Raw genomic sequence first — 25929 nt, forward strand, 5'->3', positions numbered from 1 at the left:
AGGTCTCGAAATCAAGTTCGTGGAAAATTACTTATTTCTCAAAAACTTATATACCGTTTCTCACAATATTGTATACTATCAACCTCTCCCAATTTCTCATTACCAAGGAAGGTTTTATGCTAATAATTATTTTGAGTAATTACACATAGTGTCCACTGCCTTTAAAGCCATTGGACACTTTCGGAACAGAAAACAAATTAAAAGTTCACAGATTTACAAATAACCTACAGGGTTTACAGAAGGTAATGGTGAAAGACTTCTCTTGAAATATTATTCCATGAATAGCTTTACTTTTTGAGAAAACATTAGAACAATATAAATTCTCGATATCGAGAATAACGGATTTATTTTAAACACATGTCATGACATGGCGCAACGTGCAGAAACATGGGTGGGTTTTCGTGTCATTTTCTCCCAACTCTGATGACCAATTGAGCCTAAATTTTCACAGGTTTGTTATTTTATATATAAGTTGTGATACACAAAGTGTGGGCCTTGGACAATACCGTTTACCCGAAAGTGTCCAATGGCTTTAAACCTCAAAGAACCTCAACTTACTTGGTTGGAAGAACTGAGTTGAGGTTGAAGGTTTTGACGGGCCCAGGTACCGGCATGATCTTCTGGAACATCACCTGAGGCTTGACGCCGGGCTCTGCCTTCACGTGCAAACTAGACGTCTGAGTCCTCGGGGTCAACGGCTTTGGTGTCAGCGCCTTGGGCGTGGTCGCCTTGGGTGTGTTCGGGCGAGGCGTGGTCACCTTCGGCGTGGTGGGCCTGGCAGCGCTGTTGCCCTGGGTGGCTGGATTGCTCAGGAGACCACTTGCTGCTGGCATTGGTGTCGTGGATCCTGGTTTCTTGAGCAAGGAGGGGTTGTTGACTGCAGCGAGAGCTTGAGAACGGGCTTTATGTTCGGCTAGGAGCTCGTCAAAGGGTTTTCGACGTCCCTTGACTGCTCTCCTCAAGGATAAGGCGTGTGTCTGTACAACAAAGCAAAATATTAACAGACTTTTATTTTTTTCATAAATGTAAACCACCATGTGTATATCCACTTGCTGGGTAGATAATATTCTTTTGAGAACATACTTCAAACTTCCTGCGAATTGGATGCGAATGTTGACGTCACAAAACGCAATGAATAATTCGCAGCAGTTCAACTCTGCTCAACTCACTTGCGAATATCGCTGCCAAAGGAGGGTTCTGACGTAAAATTCACGTCAAATTCGCATCCCATTCGCATTCGCAGGAAGTATGACCGGGTTTAAGTCAAACTTAGGCCACTAGTGACTATCAGTCCAAACTCACTGACTCATTACAACGAGTAGCCTCAGTGAGTGATCACTATCTTATAAGACAACAAGTGAGCGTTGGATATTTACCTTGCAAGTGAGTGACCTTGTACACTGTCGATGATCAGTCTCAACCCACACACCGCAATGCTTGTTTACATCATACTCTCGATCTGTGAAACAAGCAACCAAATCATTACTCACAGTTAATTTCATTCAAACTGAAAACAAACCTTATGCAGAACAGTTAGTCTTTTTAGCAGCTAGCTCCATAGAATTGGGCCTAGGACACAGACAGCTCTGCTTATTATGGTATTCTGTCAGCACAGTCCATTCTAGAGATGCCAACATTTGCATCTTGAAATCGGGGAGATTTTTTTAGTAACAAACCAGGCAGATATTTAGAATTACATTCATTATACATGTTAGGGGGAAAAATTCCAATAATCAGAGGGATGTTCAAATGATCTTACCAGAACATAGAAAGATTGGTTTACTTTCAGGGAAGTGTAAAGGAACACGTTGCCTTGGATCGGTCGAGTTGGTCTTTGAAAAGCGTTTGTAACCATTTGTTATAAAATTCATATGGGTAGAAACATGTTGTAAAAGTAGAATACAATGATCCACACAAATATGTCTCGAAATTGCACGGTTTTCCTTTTAGCTTGTCGACTAACACGGTCGGCCATTTATGGGAGTCAAATTTTTGACTCCCATATACTCAATGATAACATAAATGGTCGACCGTGTTAGTTTGCAAAGTAAAAGGAAAACCGTGCAATTTCGAGGCAAATTTGTGTGGATCATTGTATTCTACTTTCAAAACATCTTTCTAACCATATGCATTTCATAACAACTCGTCCGATTCAAGGCAACGTGTTAAGCAGAATCAGGGAAAGTTTGCAGCTCTGGCATCTCATTGAAACAACCTACACAATGTACCTTTACATAATATGTTCTTCTTTGGAGACAGCTTTTTACTCTTTTTCGTGGGTACTGGGTGAGCAGGTGCGAGCTTGAGCAAGCTGGTATGTGCTGGTGCTGGCTGGATTGGAGGTGGCTGGACAAGGGCAGGTTTGACAGCCTGCATCATACCGGCTGGAACTGGTGCCAACTGGACCATTGCCGGTTGAACCGGTTTAGCGGTCTGCAGTAACGTTTGGGACTGTTGCGGGAGCACATTAGGAGCACACTGAATGGATCGGCCAGGCGCAGAGGCCAGCTCGATGGTGGTCGGTTGGATGCTTGCCAAAGACGTCGGTGAAATTCCGAAAGATTGAATCGTGGAGTCGACATGTAAAGGTGACATTTTTTCAACTCTTACAATGGGTAGTGTTGTGCTGACAAGGCTCGCGACACTCTCCTGAAAGTAATATCAAATTCACATTCAATTATTTTGATCTAAAACTTCTATTGTTTTCTGAATATTGCACCCCCCCCCCCTTCAAAAAAAGAAGCTAAAAAGACAAATTTTATTAAGGGACCCAACTACAGTGCATGCTACAGCTCAACTTTGGTAGCACATGAGTCATTCTTTAAACAATGTACCATAGTCTTCGGCTCATAAGCCGCCCGATGTAAAGCCGCAATGTACAGATATTATCACGATAAGACTCAGGTGTCATGGCGTGTAAGCTGCCGGCATAAAAACGCAGTTCCAGTCCTCAATAAAAGTATGTAAAAATTGAATTGAAATGTGAGTGGCTTTTCTTCTCTTCTTGACTGGTTACCTAATAGTTACCTGGTACAACATGACCCTGACACCAATCACTTTCTACGCATCTTACCTGTGACCCTAGTGGTGAGTTAAGCTGAATGAGCCCGGTCGGCGAGGCATTTGGCCGATCACTTTCTGACGTCGACGTGGTGTAATCGATCAGGGAATCCTGTTTCTTCGCTAGATGACCCGGGAGCTGTTTGGTAAGTACTGTGTCAAAGGCCAACTCCGGCTGGACCTGCGATGCCGACGGTCTGAGCGTTAGAGGGTGCATGCTGTGGGTACGGGAGAGTTCACTGTCCACCCCGGGACTTTTCACGTTCTGGCTGGATTGTCTTGATTTGTCCAGAGGGGCTCTGAGAGTTGTTGGGATCAGTATCTGAGGAGAGTGCATTTCCATCTCGCGCGTGATGTCCGGCGGTTTATCCGGTGGTTTGCCATGTCGTAATTCTGTCGAGAAAGAGGAGGGGAAATAATCATTGAGCGTTTCTGGAGGTTTTATTTTTAATGAGAGATCGCCAATATCACAAGGCCAAGGACAGCCCTTTTAAGGTGAGGGCTAAACTTAATTGATTCGAGCTATTGACCCAAATCAACTGCTACCAGGGGCACAGTGCCAAATACTCCTGAAACAGAGATCAACCCTTCATAGTTCAAAAGGATGTACGTACATGTAGGCATGGGTATCACCCACTATTAGCCTGGCTGCATTGTAGAGCAGGGTGCACAACTTTCCCCAATGAGGGATAGAAATAAGCTGCTCAAGGTGCTAGACAAATTATTGTCCCTGGTCATCAGGCATGCTTTTTAAAAAAACACTCCTGGTACATTCTTGACACCTGCTGCAAAATACAACCTCTGCAGCATGTTAGTGTAAGTAAAAATATTGACTGCTATGAGTGCTATGGTTAAAACTACGACTCACGAGGTGATCCCCGGAGCGTCCTATTTTCCTGAGGCGCAGCTGAGGGAAAATGGAATGGTCCGGAGATCACCGAGGGAGTCGTAGTTTAACCCTAGCACGAGCTAAAGCAGACCCCAACAGACTATTTATCATCTTCGCACACGTAACGTTCGTACGCGCGTATCAGATACACAGATGCAAAACTGATTGGGTTCGAGGTGGGTAAAAAGACGTCTGGGTACTGCTCGCAGTGTGATAGTCGTCGGACTATCACATGTCAAACGATGCACTATCACACCGCCACCGTCTAGTAAAACTAAGACATATCATGTGACAACTAAGACATATCATGTGACGCGCCCCAAACCAATGAAAAGGCAGAGTATTTGTTAGGGGTGTTATAAATGCTCATACACAAAATCACCTCAGGGTTTCCATTTATACTCCTTCGCTAAGAGAAGTGACTTGCTCAAGGACACAAGTGCCTTGTTTGACCAGTCTGGGATGCGAACCCACATTCTGTCAATTCGCTGCTGGATGTACATGTAGCAAGGTTTATATTTCTTCAATTGTTTGTCATCTCTTGCTCTTAAACTACTGTGCATCATCACCACGTTGTCAATCCATTGACATTTAAATCTCTGCAACAGCAAAATATTCCTCACCTAGGTGTATTTTAACTTTTTCAAGCTATTTCTGTTGTTTTTGTTTCCTTTTTTTTTCTTTCCTCTTTGAAGAGATGTTGATAAGCTGTCACCAAGCAACAGAATTACAATTGGTACAAGTTTGATCTACATCTACAGGTACAAGTATAATAGATCCAATGAAAAGGGAAGGTCTTGATTTTACAAAGCAATACGATTACGAAGGTATGTATGTCAAGAAGACTCGATATTGCCACAGCTATTTGTGAGGTGACAATACACTTTCCACTATGTATAGCAATTAACATTGGTACACAAAGAACAAACTAAGCCCTGTGATGTTTTTAGTTATGCTTGTGCTTTCCAGATGAATTTACAGTCCAAGTAGCGCCTACCAAATCAACTAAACAAAGTGTCGCTCTAAATTCTGAAAAACTTAAAAACGTACTGACTTGCATTGTTCTTTTTATTTCATTATAGAGAAGAGAAGCAAGCTAAGCAAAATAGAAACAAACTGTGTCACAAGTCGATAATGACCCTTTTGGTGTGAAGCAATTTATGCACCCTGTAAATTTTTTTTAAAGGAGGTAATGAAATAATTTTGCATAAGACCTTAGGCACATATAATCATTTGACCACGACCAGAAGTCAAAAGAAGGCTGTATATCGGCCAATCCTGTGGGCCTAAATATTGGGCCTAATATGTTTTGCCAAGCACACAGACTTAAATGAGGTCCTCCTGAATCAATTATTTGCTTTGTCTTCAAACCAACGAAAGAAAAAAACAAACAATTTCCTCCTATGACTTAAAGGCACTGGACACTATCGCTAATTATTCAAAATAACTGTTAAGCATAAATACTGACTTGGTAACGAGCAATGGAGAGCTGTTGATAGTATAAACATTGTAAGAAATGGCTCTCTCTAAAGTAACGTAGTTTTTGAGAAAGAAGTAATTTCTAACCAAAATATTTGAATTGAATTCAAGACCTCCGCTGAGGTCTCAAATTCAAGCATTTGAAAGCACACGCAAGGGTGTTTTTTCTTCCATTATTCTCTCACAAGAACAACGACCAATTGAGTTCAAATTTTCACAGGTTTGTTATTTTATGCATATTTGTTGAGATACGCCAAGTGAGAAGACTGGTCTTTGACAATTTTACCAAAGGTGTCCAGTGCCTTTAACAGTTTTCATCTCTGTGAAACGGATGGATGCGAGGGGCGTATGATTCATCATGCTAGATTGTCAAATCCGCCCCCCCCTCCCTTATTTGTTTGGATTCCTCTTTACATCAACAGTTCCTTTGTTATTTATGGGTCAGTATGTTTGAGAGGAGAGTTGTTATTTTGCCGAGTGGGATCCTTGATATCAGGATGTGCTTGCCTCAGGGGGCAAAAGGTGAGGAAATAAGGGAAGAACGTGGTAAATACATAATTCACACATGCACAAACACGCACACAGTAAGATGACAGAATGATACACTGTGGACATCGGCCATTGCAAACACCGAGATTGTTAGTCGATCTGGGTTTACATGGTTTAGATTAATGTAAAACATACGTACAAACACTTGATACAATTAAAACAACAAGTGTGTTATAAATGTCAGCTTCCATGAAATTCTATTTAGGGTTACACAAAAAATTCCAACATCCCTGTTTTGATACCCTAGTGTATTTTCCTAAAAACCCTAACCCTAACCGTTTCCACAATGTGTAAAAAAAAAATCAGGTTTTTTTTCGGAGCTTGGGGTTGTCAGAACATTGGGGTGTCGGAACTTAGAGCAGTTGAAAGTGCCCTTTCCTTGTGGTGCTACCAGTATGGCTTTCCCTTTTTTCCAATTAGAAAATGATGACATTTGATAAAAGGAACAGGATCCAGAGTTTCTTGGGACTATTTACAGGAAATTGATGAAATATACAGAATCACATCGTTTCATGATTATGTAGTAAACAAATTGTTTTTTTAATTAGTATTTATTGATAATAATACATGTCATGTGTACAGTTGACATGAATCATCAAGACAATAATCAGGGAGACAAAACACTGCACTGCCAAGTGGTTACCCCACACTACACAAAGCAAACATACATTTGATAGACACTAAGTTTTCCTGATACATGCCAAATGCCAGCTGGGTCATTCCGTGTCAAATCAACCAGTTTTCAGAAAAGTTCCCAGGTGACCCCCTCAGATTTTGATGAAACTTCATCAGAATGATTGAATGTGGCTCAAATGAACACATACAAAAAAGCTAAGTCATACTCCATGTCGTTTGCGAGATATGACCCATTGAAATTTGGTCGAGGCGGCCATTTTGTGCTCGCGCGGGATGCAAAAAGTGATTTTTTTGATAATTTCCGACTTTGAAAGCTCATAATTTAATTATTGTACCAGGTAGAGAGCTCAAATTTGGTATTCCATCTTACTTCTTGCCAAATTTCATGAATCTGCACTCAATTTAGATGTATCTCCTTTAATTTTCTAGTTATGGTCACCTAAAATAGGCACTTTAATCAGCCAAAAATGTTTTTTGTGATTTTTGGGGTCACCCTGTGCCCACATGAGGGGTCAAATAAATCCTATATTCCCTAGGTATTATCTATGGGTGCATGTTTATACCCATAAGCAATTATAAGCTCACCAATGCAATAATTTAGAATATAGCATGGGCCCAAAGTTGGTTCCAGCCAGAAAAAGGTCAAAAAGACCCCGCCCGTCTTGACCCCGGTTGACCCCGCGATCAATTGAAATGTTTTTTGAAATTTATACCAGTTAAACATTTATTTTATATCTACTTATACACCAATTTTCAGCTTTGGCACTCAACTCCTTCATGGTGTGGTGGCAATTTGAATATTATATGTTTTTGGCACATTTTAATGTAATATCATACAGTGTACATGTACATGTACATTCATGTACACATACAATACATGGTAATATATGTTTGAAGCTTGTGTAACTTATTTTTTCTGGCTAGCATAAAGTAACATCAACGCATTGGCATCTGTGGTGTCTGCGTGATACACAAGTACATATTTTGTTTGAGAAATGAGTGTTTGCATGTGATACACATTAGAGAAGTATTGTTCTAAAAAAGTAGTGTATGGAAAGTAATACCAGCGTTTAATATGCAAATGAGGTGACCATGTGATTGGAAAGTTTAACCAGCATAAACATAGCATGGAGGAAACAAAGGGGACTTGGGTTGGGTTAAAACCAGAGAAGAATATGACAGATACTTAGTGTTAAGTACTGGCAGATTTAATTTGTATTGTGTGGTTTGATCCATGTTTCAAGTGAAACTACACACGGTACACTGGGGTATGGTTCCATACTGGGGTATGGTTCCAATATTTTGTGTGTGTTATTGGAGAATTTTGCAGCACTTCGTGGTACCTGCCTTAAATTATTTATTGCAGTTAAAAACATGCATCATCAACCCATTTCTAAAAACAATAACACAAATAAACTTACTTTTTTGCTAGCCAGAAAAAAATAAGTTACACAAGCTTCAAACATATTTTACCATGTATTGTACATGTGTACATGAATGTACATGTACATGTATACTGTATGATATTACATTAAAATGTGCCAAAAACATATAATATTCAAATTGCCACCACACCATGAAGGAGTTGAGTGCCAAAGCTGAAAATTGGTGTATAAGTAGATATAATATATATGTTTAACTGGTATCAATTTAAAAAAACATTTCAATTGATCGCGGGGTCAACCGGGGTCAAGACGGGCAGGGTCTTTTTGACCTTTTTCTGGCTGGAACCAACTTTGGGCCCATGCTATTTCTAAATTATTGCATTGGTGAGCTTATAATTGCTTATGGGTATAAACATGCACCCATAGATAATACCTAGGGAATATAGGATTTATTTGACCCCTCATGTGGGCACAGGGTGACCCCCAAAATCACAAAAAACATTTTCGGCTGATTAAAGTGCCTACTTTGGGTGACCATAACTAGAAAATTAAAGGAAATACATTTAAATTGAGTGCAGATTCATGAAATTTGGCAAAAAGTAAGATGGAATACTGAATTTGAGCTCTCTACCTGGTACAAAAACTAAATTATGAGCTTTCAAAGTCGGAAATTATCACAAAAATCACTTTTCGCGTCTCGCGCGAGCACAAAATGGCCGCCTCGGCCAAATTTCAAACGGTCATATCTCGAAAACGACATGGAGTATGACTTAGCTTTTTTGTCTGTGTTCATTTTTGCAACATCCAATCATTCTGATGAAGTTTCATCAAAATCTGAGAGGGTCACCTGGGGACCACTGGTTGATTTGACACGGAATGACCCAGCTGCATTAATATTTCTTTTAGATTTCACGTCACTTTCACAATAAATCATACAGTAAAACAAACAAAACCAATTGAAATGTTCCAGATTGCACATTTTAAAAACCAATCATACACAACATTTGAAGCACCTCGTTTCAAATCAGCATCATCGGTCAAACTTGCAGAACTTTGTTTCGTCCCAGGGAGAACCCAGATACGTACAGATGATGGAAGTAGGAGTACAGTATTTTATAGTGGGAGACTTTGGAACACCATTGAGCAAAATGGGTTTACCTGGTCAAGTGTCACTGTGTGCTGCCACCTAGTGGCCCAAAAAGTGTCCCCAATGTCACATACTGTACAGCATGCAGAGGTCATACATGTACATGTATACGTATGTACACAAGAGCATGTATGTATGTAGCTCATGTAGAGTGTGCATGTAGTGTCCAAAATTGTCCACACCAAATCTACTTTGCATCAATCCCAGGATGTAAATAATGTATGATCCCTGCTATCTTTGCACAATGACCTGCTAATAGTTGCAAGGTCGCTCTTCTTGCTACAGTCATGGAGCATCTAGTTTATTGCTCCATGCTACAGTTTACAGTGATCACTAATTGACACTCAGGGTGTTGCAATAGCCATGACATTATCGATAACACAATTAGTATCAATAACAACAATGATCCGAACATGTCAAGCACACAGGAAGTCAACATGTGTACACCAATACATGTTTGTAAACATGAGGCATAAGTAGGCCTACATGTCCATAAAAAAGACATTGAAAAGCCATCAGGCTCAAAGACCAATCTACAGCAATACAGGATGTCAATTTATTGTAAATGTACTCAAAAATAAACCGCATGATATTTTACCCTTGGGGGTAGAGAAACATTTTAATTAGTACGAGGGCCGACCTACATGTACATTGTAGGCACAGGGTTTCAATAGACTTGTCAGGCTTTTACAGTAAGTAACAATTCCTGAGGGCCAACAAATCTGGAATCAGACTTTAAAGGAACATTACAGAATTGGTTTTTGCTAACAAAACAGTTGCTGGCAGTGTAAAGCACCTAAATGTAATCCACCATATACATGTACATAAACTGACAAACCTGTAGAAGTTTGAGATCGATCGGTCATCTGGGTCACGAGAGAATAGTGAGAATAGTGAAAAACCGATTACAAATTTTGCATTGCATCGATGCAAAAATAAAAATGAATAAAACGCTCACTGAGCGATAAACTCCACACGAGAAGTTAGATTTTCTCATCAAATGACATTTCAGACAGAAATATTTCAAGGGATGTTTTCAACTATCATCATCATTAGACCGTGTTAGTTTTATGTAAATCTGTGATCTTCACGATTTTGTTTCTTACCAATAATGTAACGTTCCTTTAAGTGGGATGAGTCATTATGCCCGAAAAAAAAGTATCTTTACAATGTTCTTAGAAATAAGAAGGTTATAATGAGCGCTTCCTATATCTCTGTAATAAAAGGAACAGAAAACAATATCCAATTTTCACTGCATCCTTGAGATTTTTTCGAGATTACAGTATTTTTTTTTAAATGAATTTTTTTTTTAGTCATGGTGACTATGCTTGGAGCTAACAAATGTTTACATAAATGAACCCGAAATGAGACATTATCTGTTTTTTAAAAAAACATGTCGCTCTTTTTACATGAATTATGAAAAAACACCTAAGGCCTAGTACTAATCCAGTATCAAAATTATCACATTACAAGATAATTGTCCCTCTGTTTGTTGAAGGATAGTTCCATTTCCTTCCAAGAATTGCAAGAGCCATGTTCAGATGTTTGTCCTGATCTTGGTGCTAGACATTTTAATGTGGTTACTGTCTAAAATGAGAGAAAATTATCTCTAAATACCCAGGCGGCATGTATGTTTGTCTGTAAAAAAATACGTAATTTACAAAGTAACTTTTACCTAATCAGGGAAAGATTTCATCCAGCAAATTTGTATTACATGTACATGTACTTGCACTAAACATATTTTGTGCAGACTAAATGCTAATATTGAGCAGCAAATGGTGATTTTTGAGTAGCAACTGAGACTTTGCGTAGCATTTTGCTCTGCTTTACAAGGGAAAGCGTTCACTGCTAAGTAACCATCCACACTGAACAATGAACAGATCAGGCTAAAACAACTTGACTTGATGGTTAACAAAGCATTCAATGAGTCGTGAAGACCATGACATTAAATCATTCATGCGATACGTCCTTCACCTTATTATCAAACACAGTTGTCTCAAACAATCTCTGGACAGTAAACATATTATGGGAATAAAGGCAATTATGCAAACTGCTACATGTATATTTGATCAGAAGATTTTTCTACTCCAAGCAGAGTTTTATGGAATATAAAATAATCCATAACTCTGCTGAGTAGAAAATCTTAACCTGAACCCTAACCCTAACCCTAACCCTAACCCTAATCCTAACCCTAACCCAAACGTGTAAATCATCAGGTTTGTTTCGATCATGTCGGAACAAACATAGAGCAGTCACAGTCACCACTAAAGAGTGCAAGGGTTTCTACAGTAATAGGACTATTACAATGTGGTGGTACAAGATTTGCACACAAATGTAGTTCACAGGTCACAGTCAGGAAAGTGTGAGCACATGAAGGTGCTTTCTGTAGTACTACAAATGTATTTAAGTTCAGCAGCAGGTAGTTAAGGTGTTTACAATTGGAATGTTGCCCACTGAGTCAGGTGTCTTGCCCCGAGTGGCCCGACCTGACTGGCCCCTCTTGATGGAATGTTTCCGCTTCTATTTGAATCCAATCCCCCCAATGTTTACAGTATTGGGAAATGAAGGCTCACGTTTTTACATTGTATGACATATTATTGTATAATAACAACTCGTTTTTATATAGCGCTTTTCACGCCAGGAGGGTGTCCGCAAGGACTTCACACTATTACCCCTGGTCACTGGCCCTTAATTCACTCCTTAAACCATCTCAGCTCCCTAGTGAGGAGTATACAGCCTTGTGCAACATTAATATGCGTTACTCGGCTAAATCAATCACAAGAACCATCACAGGTACCCATTTACCCCTGCCCCTGGGTGGAGAGAAGCAATTATAGTGGAGTGTCTTGCTCAGAGACACAAGTATCACGACCGGGATTCGAACAGACACTGTGATGAACAGAAGCACCAGAGCTTGAGTTCGGTGCTCCTATCCACTCGGCCATAACACCCTACATTTAGGCATTAACAAGAAGGTGACCTTGTGCAATCCAGGGCCTGTCTGGCAGGCAAGATACATGTAGGCCCTGGTCATCAACAACAAATGGTGTACTCTTTGTGTCACCATTCAAACATAAATTCAAGACTTATAATAAATAACAGCTGAACTAGTTTCAAGGTGTGTCCCAAAAAAATTAACAAAAATCATACAGTGCAATCTTCATAAAACACAAACTTGAATGTTTGAATGTTTGAATGTTTTCTTCCATACATTTAGCTGTGTACAAATTGTGCCTGCAGGTAGTTCAGGCTCTGTTGGTTCTTTAGTAAACAAGATGTCACAGGCGGTATGGTCTTCACCAAGCACAGAAAACAATCCATTAAATGAGGTGAATCCTTCAGAGTGTCTACTGTTCCAATTTAGCCCACAGGCGTAAGTACTGCACACTGCCTATGGCTGCGCCGCCATTACTCGGTTGCGGCAGCGCAATGCTTTGTACACAATAAGAAAATCGTTGTATTTTTACTCTTTATGTGATTAGTTTCAACAATTATTCGTTTGACTACTGGCCACACATGTACTCTACATTGTAATAATAGTGAACCTTTGTGCAATTGACATTGTACCAAATTGTCCATTACATTGTGCACAGTGTAGATCTGTGATACATGATGATGAATCACAATGTAAACACAATGCAAAGTCACAACATCTGCAGTCATTCACATTGGCCACTCAAACGATAAACAAATGCGACAACACATAAATCTATCACACTCCACAAAACTACAAATGTTCATTACCAGGGCTGGATTTCACAAAGAGTTATGACTAGTCAAGTATCTCGAACTTAGGACAAGAATCCTTGTTCTAACTTAGGACTAGCCTTGAGTTTTTATTTAGGACTAGTCCGCAGCTCTTTGTGAAATCAACCCCAGAGCATTTAAGTTGACTTGTCAGTAGGATGTCCTTGAACCCTTCCAGGGTAGGCCCTACTATTTAACAATGATCTTGTTATTATATTTTGAGATGTACTGCATGAACACAACATAAGCAAGAACATGTAAACACACAGCTGGTAATGTACTTGAATCCCGGTGATATGTAGCAAGGTTTATTTTTAGCTGAGGTGATTGTCCCTCCAGGGTACTCGGTAACCTTTCATACCCCCTAAATGTTGTACAGGTTAAACATCGGTATGTAATTTAAAAAACAAAACAAAAAAGGTGGACAAATGGGGGGGGGGATGGGTTTGGTTAGATAGTTAGTATGTTAAGCCGGCAAAAAGGACTTAACTTTCTCTTTCAGACAAAAAAGGTGTAAAAGCACGACTCATCAATAGTATGCTTTGAGGAGTGGCCGGTGTCGTCTCATTGAGACTGCACAACCTGCAAGTTAAAAGTGCATGTATTTTATAAAAATTTAACTAGGGACATGAGGGGGTGGGGGTGTATAGATAAACTAAACATCAGTTGAGTGACCAATTTCTGGGCCCAATTTCCTGAAGCCTGTAAGCACAAAAACCTGCTAAGCACAACAAGTATTGCTTCACAGAAATGGGTACCCAGCCAAATTACATTAAGTTTACATTGTTGTGACTGGTGTCCCACTAAATTTTTGCTTCTGAAGCAAAGAAATTTGTCAGGCAGTATTTTCTGCTTTTAAAACAGCTTTAAGAAACTAAGCCCTGCTTTTGATAAAACATCTACTTATATCCCTGTAGCATGTTTGTACACTTAGGGCCACATAAATGTACTGCTAATTCATCTCAATACATCAATGCTGTGGATGTGATCCAGAGACTTGAGAGCTGCCAACAATTGCATCTTGCAATCAGGGAGATTTTGTACAACAATCAGGGATATTCAATATTACCAGGGACAAACTTTCCGTAATCAGGGAGATTTTCAAGATGAAAAGATTGGTTTTACTTTCAGCAAACTTCCTGCAGAGTAAGGAGATTTGGCAGGTTACACAATGTGTATGGAGACTAAGACCAGAGCAATGTGATCAGCCAAAACATTTTGTGCGTACTATGTGTACATGAACACAGTGTGGGTAATGGGTAATGTGTACAATGTACTAACTATACATGTTGTAGGGGTAGTCATAATTCTGTGAAGGGACTGCTATGGGAATTTTAAAATGTACAATGGCCAGATGTATGTTGTAAACACAAAATGTACTAGTCACACATTTGCACATCCAAAACTTCCATGGATCAAACATTCATTGTACGTATGCATCACACACAACTGCACTTTAAGAATGAAAACAGACTATTACAAAACTAGTGGCAGCATGATTTTTTGTGCAATGTGTTTTGCCAATTATCTGTCTGTTTACAGTTCTTGAACCCATGTCAATTAGGACTATATATTCCGATCCCACCATGTCACTTAACTCTTATGTGGATGTACTACGACGTTGAATGAATGTTCTGGCATCTGCCTCATTATAACAGATTATAATATTGAATAAACAAAACCTACAGTAACATGAAACTGGCCCTACATGTTTACATCCTGAACAACCCCCACTAGTCAAAATCCTTCTATAGTTGCTTCTCGTTAAAGACACTGGACACTATTGGTAATTGTCAAAGACCAGTCTTCGCACTTGGTGTATACATCTCAACATGCATAAAATAACAAATCTGTGAAAATTTGAGCTCAATTGGTTGACGAAGTTGCGAGATAACATTGAAAGAAACTAACAGTTTCATTTGAAGTTGTGTGCTTTCAGATGCTTGATTTCAAGACCTCAAAATCTAATTCTTAGGTCTTGAAATCAAATTCATGGAAAATTACTTCTTTCTTGGAATTACTCCACTTCAGAGGGAGCCATTTCTCACAATGTTTTATCAACTTCCCCCCATTACTCGTTACCAACTCTAGGGAGGTTCTATGCTATAAATTATTTGGAGTAATTACCAATAGTGTCCACTGCCTTTAACTGCACATCAGTAAATTACATTAGCCTATTTAAATTCAATCTCGGTCATGACATGTGTCTGTAAGCCTAAACAGCCATGATGCATGTGTCTGTAAGCCTAAACAGCCAGGATGCAGTTGGGTACTAAACAATCGTGACCTCAATGATCAGCAACATGTGTGCTCATTTAGCTGATGGTGCTGCATACTCTAAAGGATAAACCTGTGGAATTAGTGTTAGTGTTTTTATGACAATTGGTATTTAAGTGACTTAGGCTTAGAGTAGATGAAAATATTCACTATAAATAGTAAATTTATCAACTCATTGAGTCAATACACTGCATGCCCCAGTGTCATTTCATTAATTTCTATCGAATTTATTCACAATTTTGGTTGTCTGTGAATCTGTAAAAACATCTACTGGTAATCTGGCCATTTAGGCAGTAATTCATGATTTATAAATAATAAATGATCTAAAAATAATCTTGCAAACAAGAATTTTTTATGTAGATAAAATTGTATTTCATGCTTCTCAACACTGAACAGAGTCCAATTTCATAGAGCTGGGCCTAATTTCATGGCTCTTCGTTTACTTTTAATGTTCAAGCAAAGAGTCTGCGCTTACAGAATCAATGATCAAGTCAGGCAAGTTGGGATAAAACAGCACAGCAAGATCGACACACCCATGGGAAGAAGCTTTGTAATCTGCCCTCATTCATCAACCCCCCCCCTCCTATCCCAAACCCTCTCTCCATGCAAAGAAGCTCTTGTCAGCCTGTAGCCCTTAAATTCTACTCAGGCCTGTGTTGTAAAGCACTACAAGGTTAATTTACTGTACATGTACAGTACATGTTTACACTTCAAACACACTGCACTAGTGCAGGCCTGTATGTTACGCACCCCTCACAGCAGCAATACTCGTGCCCTTCAATCTACACATTCATTCCCTCACAGTATTTACAATTAAAAGTGTACTGCAAAAGTTCAACACTTATAAAAACACCCCATCAATCGACCACTGATGATTCAGCGAGGGTTTGATTCTCCAATCTAAATATAGCTTTATACAATTACACTGCTTGAGCAGCAGACTACACTCATCCCTTAACACTGTCTCCCATGTGTACGACTTGTACTATAAACCACATACCGATTGTACTCGTCAAATTGAGCTGTCAGCTTGTTTATAATGAGTCAGTAGTAACGCTAGCAGAGTCTTCCTGGTTCAGTTAGTTGATGATGTGATGCACGTCTTAATCAAATCTTACAATGCACATCCAATGTGCAATACATGTATTTCATATATACAAAGTACTCAAACAATGTAGGCCTACACTACATTGTATCCTAAAAAACAAAAAATCCCAGTACACCTTAAAAAAATATTGTACACACACAAAATCGTACTGATATCTTATATATTGCATTTACTGTGTGAATTATGTGCACAAAATGCACCTAGGCATTTTCTTTATGGTAAAGGCACCCTATGAGGAAATTATAAATTTCTACTGTATGGAGGTTTTCAAGGGCACCAAGGCAATGACCGGGGGCATCGAGGCAATCGCCTTTATTGCCTCAGTGAAGTATTAGGCTTGAATTTTAATTTTTTACAAACAATGCACCGATTGTCACAATGTCTTCCCTCAGGACATGCTCTTGATTACGTGTAAGACAATTGTAAGAGGCTCAAAATCTGGGCTGAAAGGTTAAAGCCTTTGTGTTCTTTGAAATACTTTGGCTTAAAGAATTCAGAGCTGTATAAACCTAACAGGATACAAAATGTGCATGATTGTATGGCCTCCAAATTGGGTTGGCCTAATTATGTACCGGTACACACTTGCCTGCATACTACATTTCATTTTATAGTAGTTGGATGTATGAATGTATGAATGCCCTTGCCTAATTCGGGCCTAGATATTGGCACTGGACACTATTGGTAATTACTCAAAATAATTGTAGCATAAAGCCTTACTTAGTAATAAGCATAAGAGAGCTGTTGGTAGTTGGTAGCTCCCTCTGAAGTAACAGTGTTTTTAAAAAAGAAGTAATTTTCCATGAATTTGATTTTAGAGGTCCCGAAATCAAGCATCTGAGAGCACACAACTTACATGTAGTATGACAAGGGCGTTTTTTCTTCCATTATTATCTCGTAACTTCGACAACCAATTGAGTTCAAATTTTCACAGGTTTGTTATTGTACGCATGTTGAGATACACCAAGTGAGAAGACTAATCTTTGACAATTACCAAGAGACAAGTATCAAGTGCCTTTAACCACAAAGATGTAAGTTTATAAATATGAATATATGTACATTGAATATAAGTACATTGTGCAAATAAGTACCTTATACGCTAAGCAGGCCTGGGACTAATCCTCTCAGATTGCACCCACTCTTTTGTTCAGGTCTACAATGCATGGAGCATTGACCTTGTACTATTGGTCACATGAATTATGACAAGATTTACCACACAAACGTACCCACACACACAAAACACATTGGATACAGTGTATAAGACTTGCCTGGAACTTCAAATCCTGGAAGCAATCTGGCATTAACGCACACTATCTTGAAAAGTTCACATACGATTAAAATGCCCTGTGCACCGTCCTGAGCTCATGTACACAATTCATCCATCACTCTTCCAGAAGCCATGATAATAATTTCTGGGTACACTGGTGAGGGAACATGGAACATGAATAGCTCCCTCTAGTGGCAGGAAGAGTGTCAGCTATTCCACTTGTCTTGGAAGGTCAAATCAACATTGCGATGACTCTTTCTTTCAAAGAACAGTCAGAATTCGTCATGACTATTGACTATTTAATTAAAAATGCAGAAAGTGCTTAACCCACATAAGGATTGGTAAAAATTTGCTCGTATTTATTAGTTGGATGTTTTACTAATTTTTAGAGTGTATATTTCTGTCCTTTTAATATGTGTAACATAAAAATTGTATTTAACTAATGTTTTTTTAATTCATAATATATGCCAATGGAAGCGAAATTTATGTTTTTAGTGCGGAAAATAAATTATTCTAATTCTGATTCTAGTTCAGGTTGTTACTGTATGGCGCATTTGTGTTTTTTTATTTTTTTTGTATTCATGTACAGTTGTGTATTATCCACATGTTGGAATTTCATCTTTGAGCAAAACCATTTTCAATCAGTATTACTATTAGGGCACTTCCATTGGAAAATCTGAAGTTCTAGATGGGAAACATTTGAAGGGGCACCAAGGCCAAGTCAGGAGCAACAGAGGTCATTGCCTGGCTGTAAATGCTGTAAGCATGAACTTTTCAGACTTACAGATCTACAGTTGGTCATGAAATACAGTAATATCTGTTTTAATACATGTCAGGTGTTTCGTTGCCATTTGCAGGGAAACCCCTTACATAATGGAAGACTACAATCACCTCCAAACACTCTCGTCTCTAAAATCCCTTTTCTGGTACCCATGCTGGCTTATTTCAGTCACAAGACCACTTTTGTTCTAGCCATTAATAATTTGTTCTGATAATGAAACTCCGTTTGGACACCCTGAGCAATTTTCTCCTTGACATTACAACATCTAATTAAAACCCCTACTGGGAAAACCCACACAGTCTGGTGGGGACTGAAAGACCCAATCCACGTGCAAGGCTCTGGTCTGGGTATCAAACCGGGGTCCACAGAGGTGAAAGGCAGGTACAGAAACCACTCAGCCAACCTGACTGCCCAACACTGACATTAATGTATCACACAATCATATAAAATACAAGTACTAATACTGTACCGCTAAGCTACATGTACCTTGTCACTTCTGCTACTTCAGCAATTTGACAGGGGACAAAGCTACGGAATTCTTAATAATAGTGTAAATTGCTCCTGTGCTAAATGTCAAATCATCTGCTTTCTGACACCTGCCATCCTAATAATCTATGCAAAACACGAGATGAACCTGTCAAAACATGTTCTACAGCAGCAGTTCAGTTTAAGAGGATAAGAGTAAAGGATTATTCAAGAGGTTTCCAATGCATTTTCTTATTGTGCTGCAAGACGCTGTGAGACCAGTTGGTTTTGAACTCGAGGTGAAAGGGAGAATTGAAAGTCATTTATTTATCGGTATTAATTAAATCTATATTAATTCTCCAGAGCAGCATTATCCCAATGGACAAGCTAGCCCTTGGCCTGCTACACACAAATTGCAGACCCATACATGTAAATTACTGTTGATACACAATTCATTTAAATAAACTAATTCATTGACTTCAGATCAGATAACAGAACAAAAAATTATCAAAATAAAACCATTTTGGCAACCTCCAGATTGTCCAAGGTTCAAATCCTGTTCTAGTCAATTTGTCTTGCTCACTTACTTGTTTTGTCCAGATTTTTTTTCAACCAAATGCCCCACCCTCTTATTATTTTTGGTCTAAGGGAGGTAGGGGGATGGGAAAGGTCATTTGTATACATGTACATGCAGGAAGAGCTGTGTATTGATAGAGTTGAAGCGTGTTTTCTTTTTTAGGATATGAGGCATTGCATGGTGGGGTATCAATAGATATTTAGTTTGCGGTAACATGTGTAACTACTTGCATGTAGAGTTTGTTCTTAGAGAACTGTCTTTCTTTATTCTACTACCGCGGAGTAGATTTATCGGATGTTCGTGAGACTTCTGAGTTCTGAAAAGAATTTTCCTGCTTTTTAACTACATGGGTGGAAGGTATAGAAAATTGGCTAGGACTACTACTTTAGCTTATAGGATCGTAGTTAACTGTACTACCGTGGAGTCAGTTCTTAAAATTGGTCTCAATGTTTCAACTACATGTAGCTTTGTTACAGTCAGGAGACTGAAGAGATAAGAGAGAAGTGGGCTTATTTATAGGTTTTCTTTTGTTACACCCAATTCTCAGTCTGAATGTGTAGTCTAGTCTGGCAGCCAGTGTGTGAACGCGTTTGTTTGACTGAAAATGACTTCAAATCACAAGCTGTCTCAACCCTCTCGACAAACAGCTCTGCATTTCCAATGCCTCTTCTACCTCCTATAATCACAACAAAATTGCCATCACTGCCAAGAATCTCTTTTAACAGAGATTACAGGGCCAAATTTCATAGAGCTGCTTTAAGCAGACAATTTTGCTTACAAATTGTGTGCTTAGCAAAAATGAGCAGGATACCAGTCAGAAATGGTGCAAGTCACATGGTATTTTTGCTGGTAACCTTATGCTGATAAGCATGATTTTCTTTCGCTTAGCTACTCTTTCTGCTAAAGCAGCTCTATGAAACTGGGCCCAGATCTGAAAGTTTTTACTTACCCATATGCCTTTCTAGTGCCTGAGGTTTTACGACTTGCTTGCACTGCTCGCAGACTACCAGGTAGAACTCATCTTGCGTCGGACAGATTCCGAAGACATTTGCATCTGAGCTTTTGGTTAAGGAAAGGTTTTTCACCGGATAAAACAAAAAAGAGTTGGGAAAAGACCTTCTTGGGAGGAAAAAAGGGAAAAAAGTTCTTTTTAATAGTTTCAAGTTTAAGATCATCAAATTGTTTGAGTCAGACTGCAAAATGGTTAATAAGGATTATATAATACACAAACCTAGGTTTACCTTAAAAATAGTGCAAACACGAGACAATTCCCTATTAGAATCATACCCAAATAGACAAACTCATGATCATTGTACAAAAAGCTGAAACTCTGGTTTATTTCACAATAAGCAAGTCACTGTCAAGGAACCTGGCAAAAATAAACAGCGGTCTGGGTCAAACATGCAATTGAATTTACAGGTGAATTTTAAAAAGGCTTCAAATATGTTATTAAGATTTTTGGCCTGGTTTTATAGATTTATAAACCTAAACCTTGATAGACCCATACATTGTAGATACATGTACATGTACTTCACCTGAAGTTACTACTGTTCTAAACCAAGTTTTCCCAAGAAAAGTAGTTCATTATGCATATGTACCAAGGTATAATCAGTTATCTTGAAGATTGGAGTGCGGCCCTGATTGGATATGGAGCGCAGATTTATATTTTGCCATTAGACTATCTACATGTATGGGAAATGTTTGATGGGGCACCAATGCCAAAGCAGCAGAGGCCATGGCGACTGTGTAATTCCACGCCTGTATGCAAAACCTTTTCAGTGTTTATGGTACACAAGGGGTGAAATTACAAACTTCCAATTTCTTAACTAAATCCATCAAACTCCAACAGCATACAGTAGCAGCTTCTCAATCAAACCATCCGGCTGCGTCTGAATAAGCGGCTATGGCTACATCTAACGGCTAGATAGCCCAACATCATCACACGTTGAAGTAAAGCATATCCTTAGTAACACCCTAACCAACAGTCGTAGCCGAAGCCGACAATTCAGAAGAATGGAAGACTTTTTGACAATAGATGGCAGCAGACGTTGTGTGTACATCCATTGCTCTTGGAAGTACATGCACGCTCTGAACGAAGTAAATACAGAATGACCATGTTTGTCCCACACACTCTTTGACATCTCAAAATACATAGACCATGTAACCCTTGTTTTAAACAAATAATAACCTTGAGCATTCCAGGGCTTTTCTGTCAGGCAACATACTTGATTGGGCATGTTGGAAACCTCAATTTTGGTGTCCTAAATTCAAAATAAATTCAAGAGTTATCAAAGCACCAGCTTAAAAAGTTTTGAGAAACACTCCCTTTCTTTACATTGAAAGTTGATTACATAAAGTATAAGATTGATTGGCTTCATCCACTGAGCTGTGTTCAAATAAATAGTGCCTGTTGGAAGTCCAGGCTCTGTGGCTCTTTTGTAAACATGTGATGTCACAGAGAGGTATGGTTTATCCCATTGGTTTCCCAAACCTCACGCTAAGCATCATTGGCTCTGCTTTGTAGTGCAGTGCCAAGTTCCATCATCTTCTGTCACAGTTTGCCAATGGATTTTGATCAAGTCTTGGCTGTATCCTGTAACAAAACCAAATAATTCCATCTGCAAATATTAAAGATTTGTGAATATCTGGTGGAAGACAACAGGTTAAAAGTTAATTTTTACAAGAAACTTTTGTTACCAAAACTACATCAACAACAACTACGTCAACAAAGTCTCTTCAGCAGGAAATTTGAACCTGTACTCTACGTGGCCACGATACATTAACCCAACCCTCCAGTGCTAGTGTTGAAGTCGAGAACCGATAGTTCAAGACCAGTCAGACCGCGACAAAGACCGAACATAAAAGTTCCAAGACTGTGAGACCACAGGGTACTGAGACCTCAACGCAGCTTTACTTCACTCAGAGGAGTCCCACATCTCAACACGAAATCAACTTCAACGCAGACATGGCTGGTCATCCTTCTTCCTACTCACAAGGAATGCCCTACTTCAACATACCTTTGCATCCAACTCTTCCATCAATCCGTAAACCTCATTATAACCCAACCAGCAAAAGGATCCATGCACTGAAGATGCTGGCCAATATCCCTTTTTATCGCAACATCACAGCCCAAGTTTTTGCCAACCGAGGTTGGAAAACTATGGAAAACAACATAATGACACCAGTTTGTTACAACGTCACACAGAAACTACTCACAATAGTGTTGAATATGTTGAAAACAAAACGACCAATCAGGGAAGATATATTCTAATATATAAGTGGGATTGGGATCTCACTATCACCGAGTGGGATTGGGATCTCACTTTCACTGAGTGGGATTGGGATCTCACCATCACTGAGTGGGATTGGGATCTCACTTTCACCGAGTGGGATTGTGATCTCACTATCACTGAGTTGGATTGGGATCTCATTATCACAGAGTGGGATTGGGATCTCACTTTCACTGAGAGGGATTGGGATCTCACTATCACCGAGTGGGATTGTGATCTCACTATCACTGAGTTGGATTGGGATCTCATTATCACAGAGTGGGATTGGGATCTCACTTTCACTGAGTGGGATTGTGATCTCACTATCACTGAGTGGGATTGGGATCACACTATCACTGAGTGGGATTGTGATCTCACTATGACTGAGTGGGAATAAGATCTCACTACCACTGAGTGGGATTAAGATCTCATTATCACTGAGTGGGATTTGGGATCTCACTATCACTGAGTGGGATTGGGATCTCACTATTACTGAGTGGGATTGGGATCTCACTATCACTGAGTGGGATTAAAATCTCACTATCACTTAGTGGGATTGGGATCTCACTATTACCGAGTGGGAACCTGATCTCACTATCACTGAGTGGGATTGGGATCTCACTTCTGAGTAGGATTGGGATATCACAATCACTGAGTGGGATTGGGATCTCACTATCACCGAGTAGGATTGGGATCTCACTATCACTGAGTAGGATTGGGATCTCACTATTAATGAGTGGGATTGGGATCTCACTATCACTGAGTGGGATTAAAATCTCACTATCACTTAGTGGGATTGGGATCTCACTATTACCGAGTGGGAACCTGATCTCACTATCACTGAAAGGGATTGGGATCTCACTTTAACCGATTAGGATTGGGATCTCACTATCACTGAGTGGGATTGGGATCTCACTATCACTGAGTGGGATTAAATCTCACTTTCACTGAGTGGAATTGGGATCTCACTTTCACTGAGTGGGATTGGGATCTCACTATCACAGAGTAGGATTGGGATCTCACTATCACTGAGTGGGATTGGGATCTCACTATCACTGAGTGGGAGTGGGATATCACTGTCACCGAGTGGGCTTGGGATCTCAGTACCAGTGAGTGGGATAAAGTGGGATCGGGATCGCACTATCACAACAAATTATTGGAGTCTTTATTCAACTCGGTCGGCGATAATAAGATCCCAATCCTTCTTAGATGTGGGATTGGGATATCACTATCACAAGGTGGCATTGAAATCTTAATGTTACTGACCAAGTTGGATTGAAATATTACCATCACAAAGAGAGATCCTACTATTGGATGGGTTTCAGGAATGGAATCTTACTACATCGAGTGGAACTGGGATCTTCAATCTTTGAAATTAAAGTTTCCAAGTGAGTGAAAATCTCACAGGTATATCTGACCAATTTCAAACACAAGCTAGATTTACAACTAGCAAGCTTCCTACATATGCAGAATAACCAGGAAAATCAAGCCTGCTGCCACTGGGTTTGGCCTACCTTGTTTCACACGTTTCTTGAGAAGAAATTAAAGTCCAAATGAACAAATGATGGTCTCAAGATGAGTCTCCCCGAGTAATGTCTCCACAAATACGTCGAACTGAAACAAATGAACTGACTTGAAAGTATAAATTCCTTTAGCTTTATCATTAGTAACTTGCAAGGAAGCATCCTCAATGCTGTTAAAATGTTTTGGTGTTCTTGCTGCAACCATAAATTGCCTTAATATAACAAGATTCATATTATTAATAAATCTCGTTTATGATAGTGTATTCTCACAGTCTGCCGTGCGTAAGCAAGACGCACGATGCGCATTATTGCGTTTGCGTGTTGACACTGTGCATCTTGCACACAAATGTATACACGTACGCACGGCAGCAGACATCATTGTGAGAGTACAATCAAAACGAAAAATTTTTAACGTTGGGAGCTACAATATTTCACAAAAATGACAGATTTGTGAGGAATATGACGACCAAAACCCACCGCAGAAAAATGTATGCTGCCATGAAATGTGAATCTGTTGAGAATAGTGGCTTCTTGAGTTATGAAGCTTTGAAAATTTTCTGGAAGGCCCATGGAGCTATATATATTGACTAGAGCGTTAACTTGCTCTGCATTTTGAAGCCACCCTGGGCACAGACATGTTTGATGTGATGTGTGATTATTTTAAGAGAACCAGATTGCCGCGACTTTTTTACATTCGGCGTGTGTTACGTACGCGACTGCCCATAGACCTTCAAGTATGCAGATGACGTCATTTCAGTAGGGCGCCCCTAGAGGTCAAAAGGAGGTTGTTCATTGGCCAATAATGTGCGCTGCGCATACGCCCACATTGCCAAACTTGGTTACTGGTAGACAGCTTTATGAAATTGTGCCCAGATTAATTTAGGTAAGCAAGTGCGTATTTTACAGCAAGAAATTTAGGCGACCATTATTTCACACAGGCTAATAATTAGGACCTAAATCGAAAACGAAAACTGTAAGTTCAAGTTAAAATTGAATGACATAGGCCTAATTAAAAAAACATATACGCGTTTAAACATGATGCTCGCAGTTTGTACACTCATCAGCAGATTGTGCATTCACATTTGCTGCATTTTTTGGTTCGATGACACATAGAAAAGAACAAACGCACTATCATGCAAATAGCCGTACAATTGTCATTCAAAATTTTGTATTGATTTTTACATAAACATGGATGCGCCCACAGCTTTAAAACCTTAGTGCGTGTATAACGAGTGTTAGCGCTCTAGTCAATATATATAGCTCTATGGGAAGGCCCTGAGTATACAGTGCTTGCCACTCTTTGGTGACCGGTGAGAACTACTGTGTAAACAGTGTTGAACTCAAGCATCTGGTTAAGTTATGATAGTGCAGAACATGTAGAAAAAAGGCAGTTACACAGGAGAAAAAACAAATAAACATTGACTTTGAACATTGATTTTGTATTATATAATTGGGGACTTTTGGGATGGTAGGTGGCACCAGACTTAGAATTGTGCACACGCCATAGAAATATAACCCGGAGAACGCCGAGTGCGTCATTGTGCATACGATTTCTTTGTGTTTTTATGGACGTATCGCATGTCATCGATACACTTTGCCAACAAACCACACAGAGGGCGGCCAAGCTCAGCGCTTTTTGGGTTCTATTTCTATGCCACACACTCAGAACTAAGTAAACAATGGAAATTGACCCGGCAAGTCTGCTGCCACCTAGTGTTTCAAAGGCACCCATTGATACGTGTGTTGTTTTGGAATGTTTTTTTTTAAGTGTTC

At 39.4% G+C, this 25929-nt stretch overlaps 1 protein-coding gene across 1 annotated transcript in view; it reads right to left on the reverse strand.

The window, feature by feature from the left end:
* The window catches only part of LOC117303450 (ataxin-7-like), a 42757-nt gene that overhangs the window by 12435 nt on the left and 4393 nt on the right, over window positions 1-25929 (reverse strand). The window contains exons 4-8 of the mRNA XM_033787651.1: window positions 20314-20418; window positions 3074-3453; window positions 2229-2649; window positions 1377-1459; window positions 559-977 (exon numbers count right to left, since the gene is read on the reverse strand). Coding sequence (XP_033643542.1) covers window positions 559-977; window positions 1377-1459; window positions 2229-2649; window positions 3074-3453; window positions 20314-20418 — 1408 coding nt within the window. The remainder of the gene's footprint in view (window positions 1-558; window positions 978-1376; window positions 1460-2228; window positions 2650-3073; window positions 3454-20313; window positions 20419-25929) is intronic.

This window comes from Asterias rubens, chromosome 2 (genome assembly GCF_902459465.1).
Source record: "Asterias rubens chromosome 2, eAstRub1.3, whole genome shotgun sequence".
Lineage (NCBI taxonomy): Eukaryota > Metazoa > Echinodermata > Asteroidea > Forcipulatida > Asteriidae > Asterias > Asterias rubens.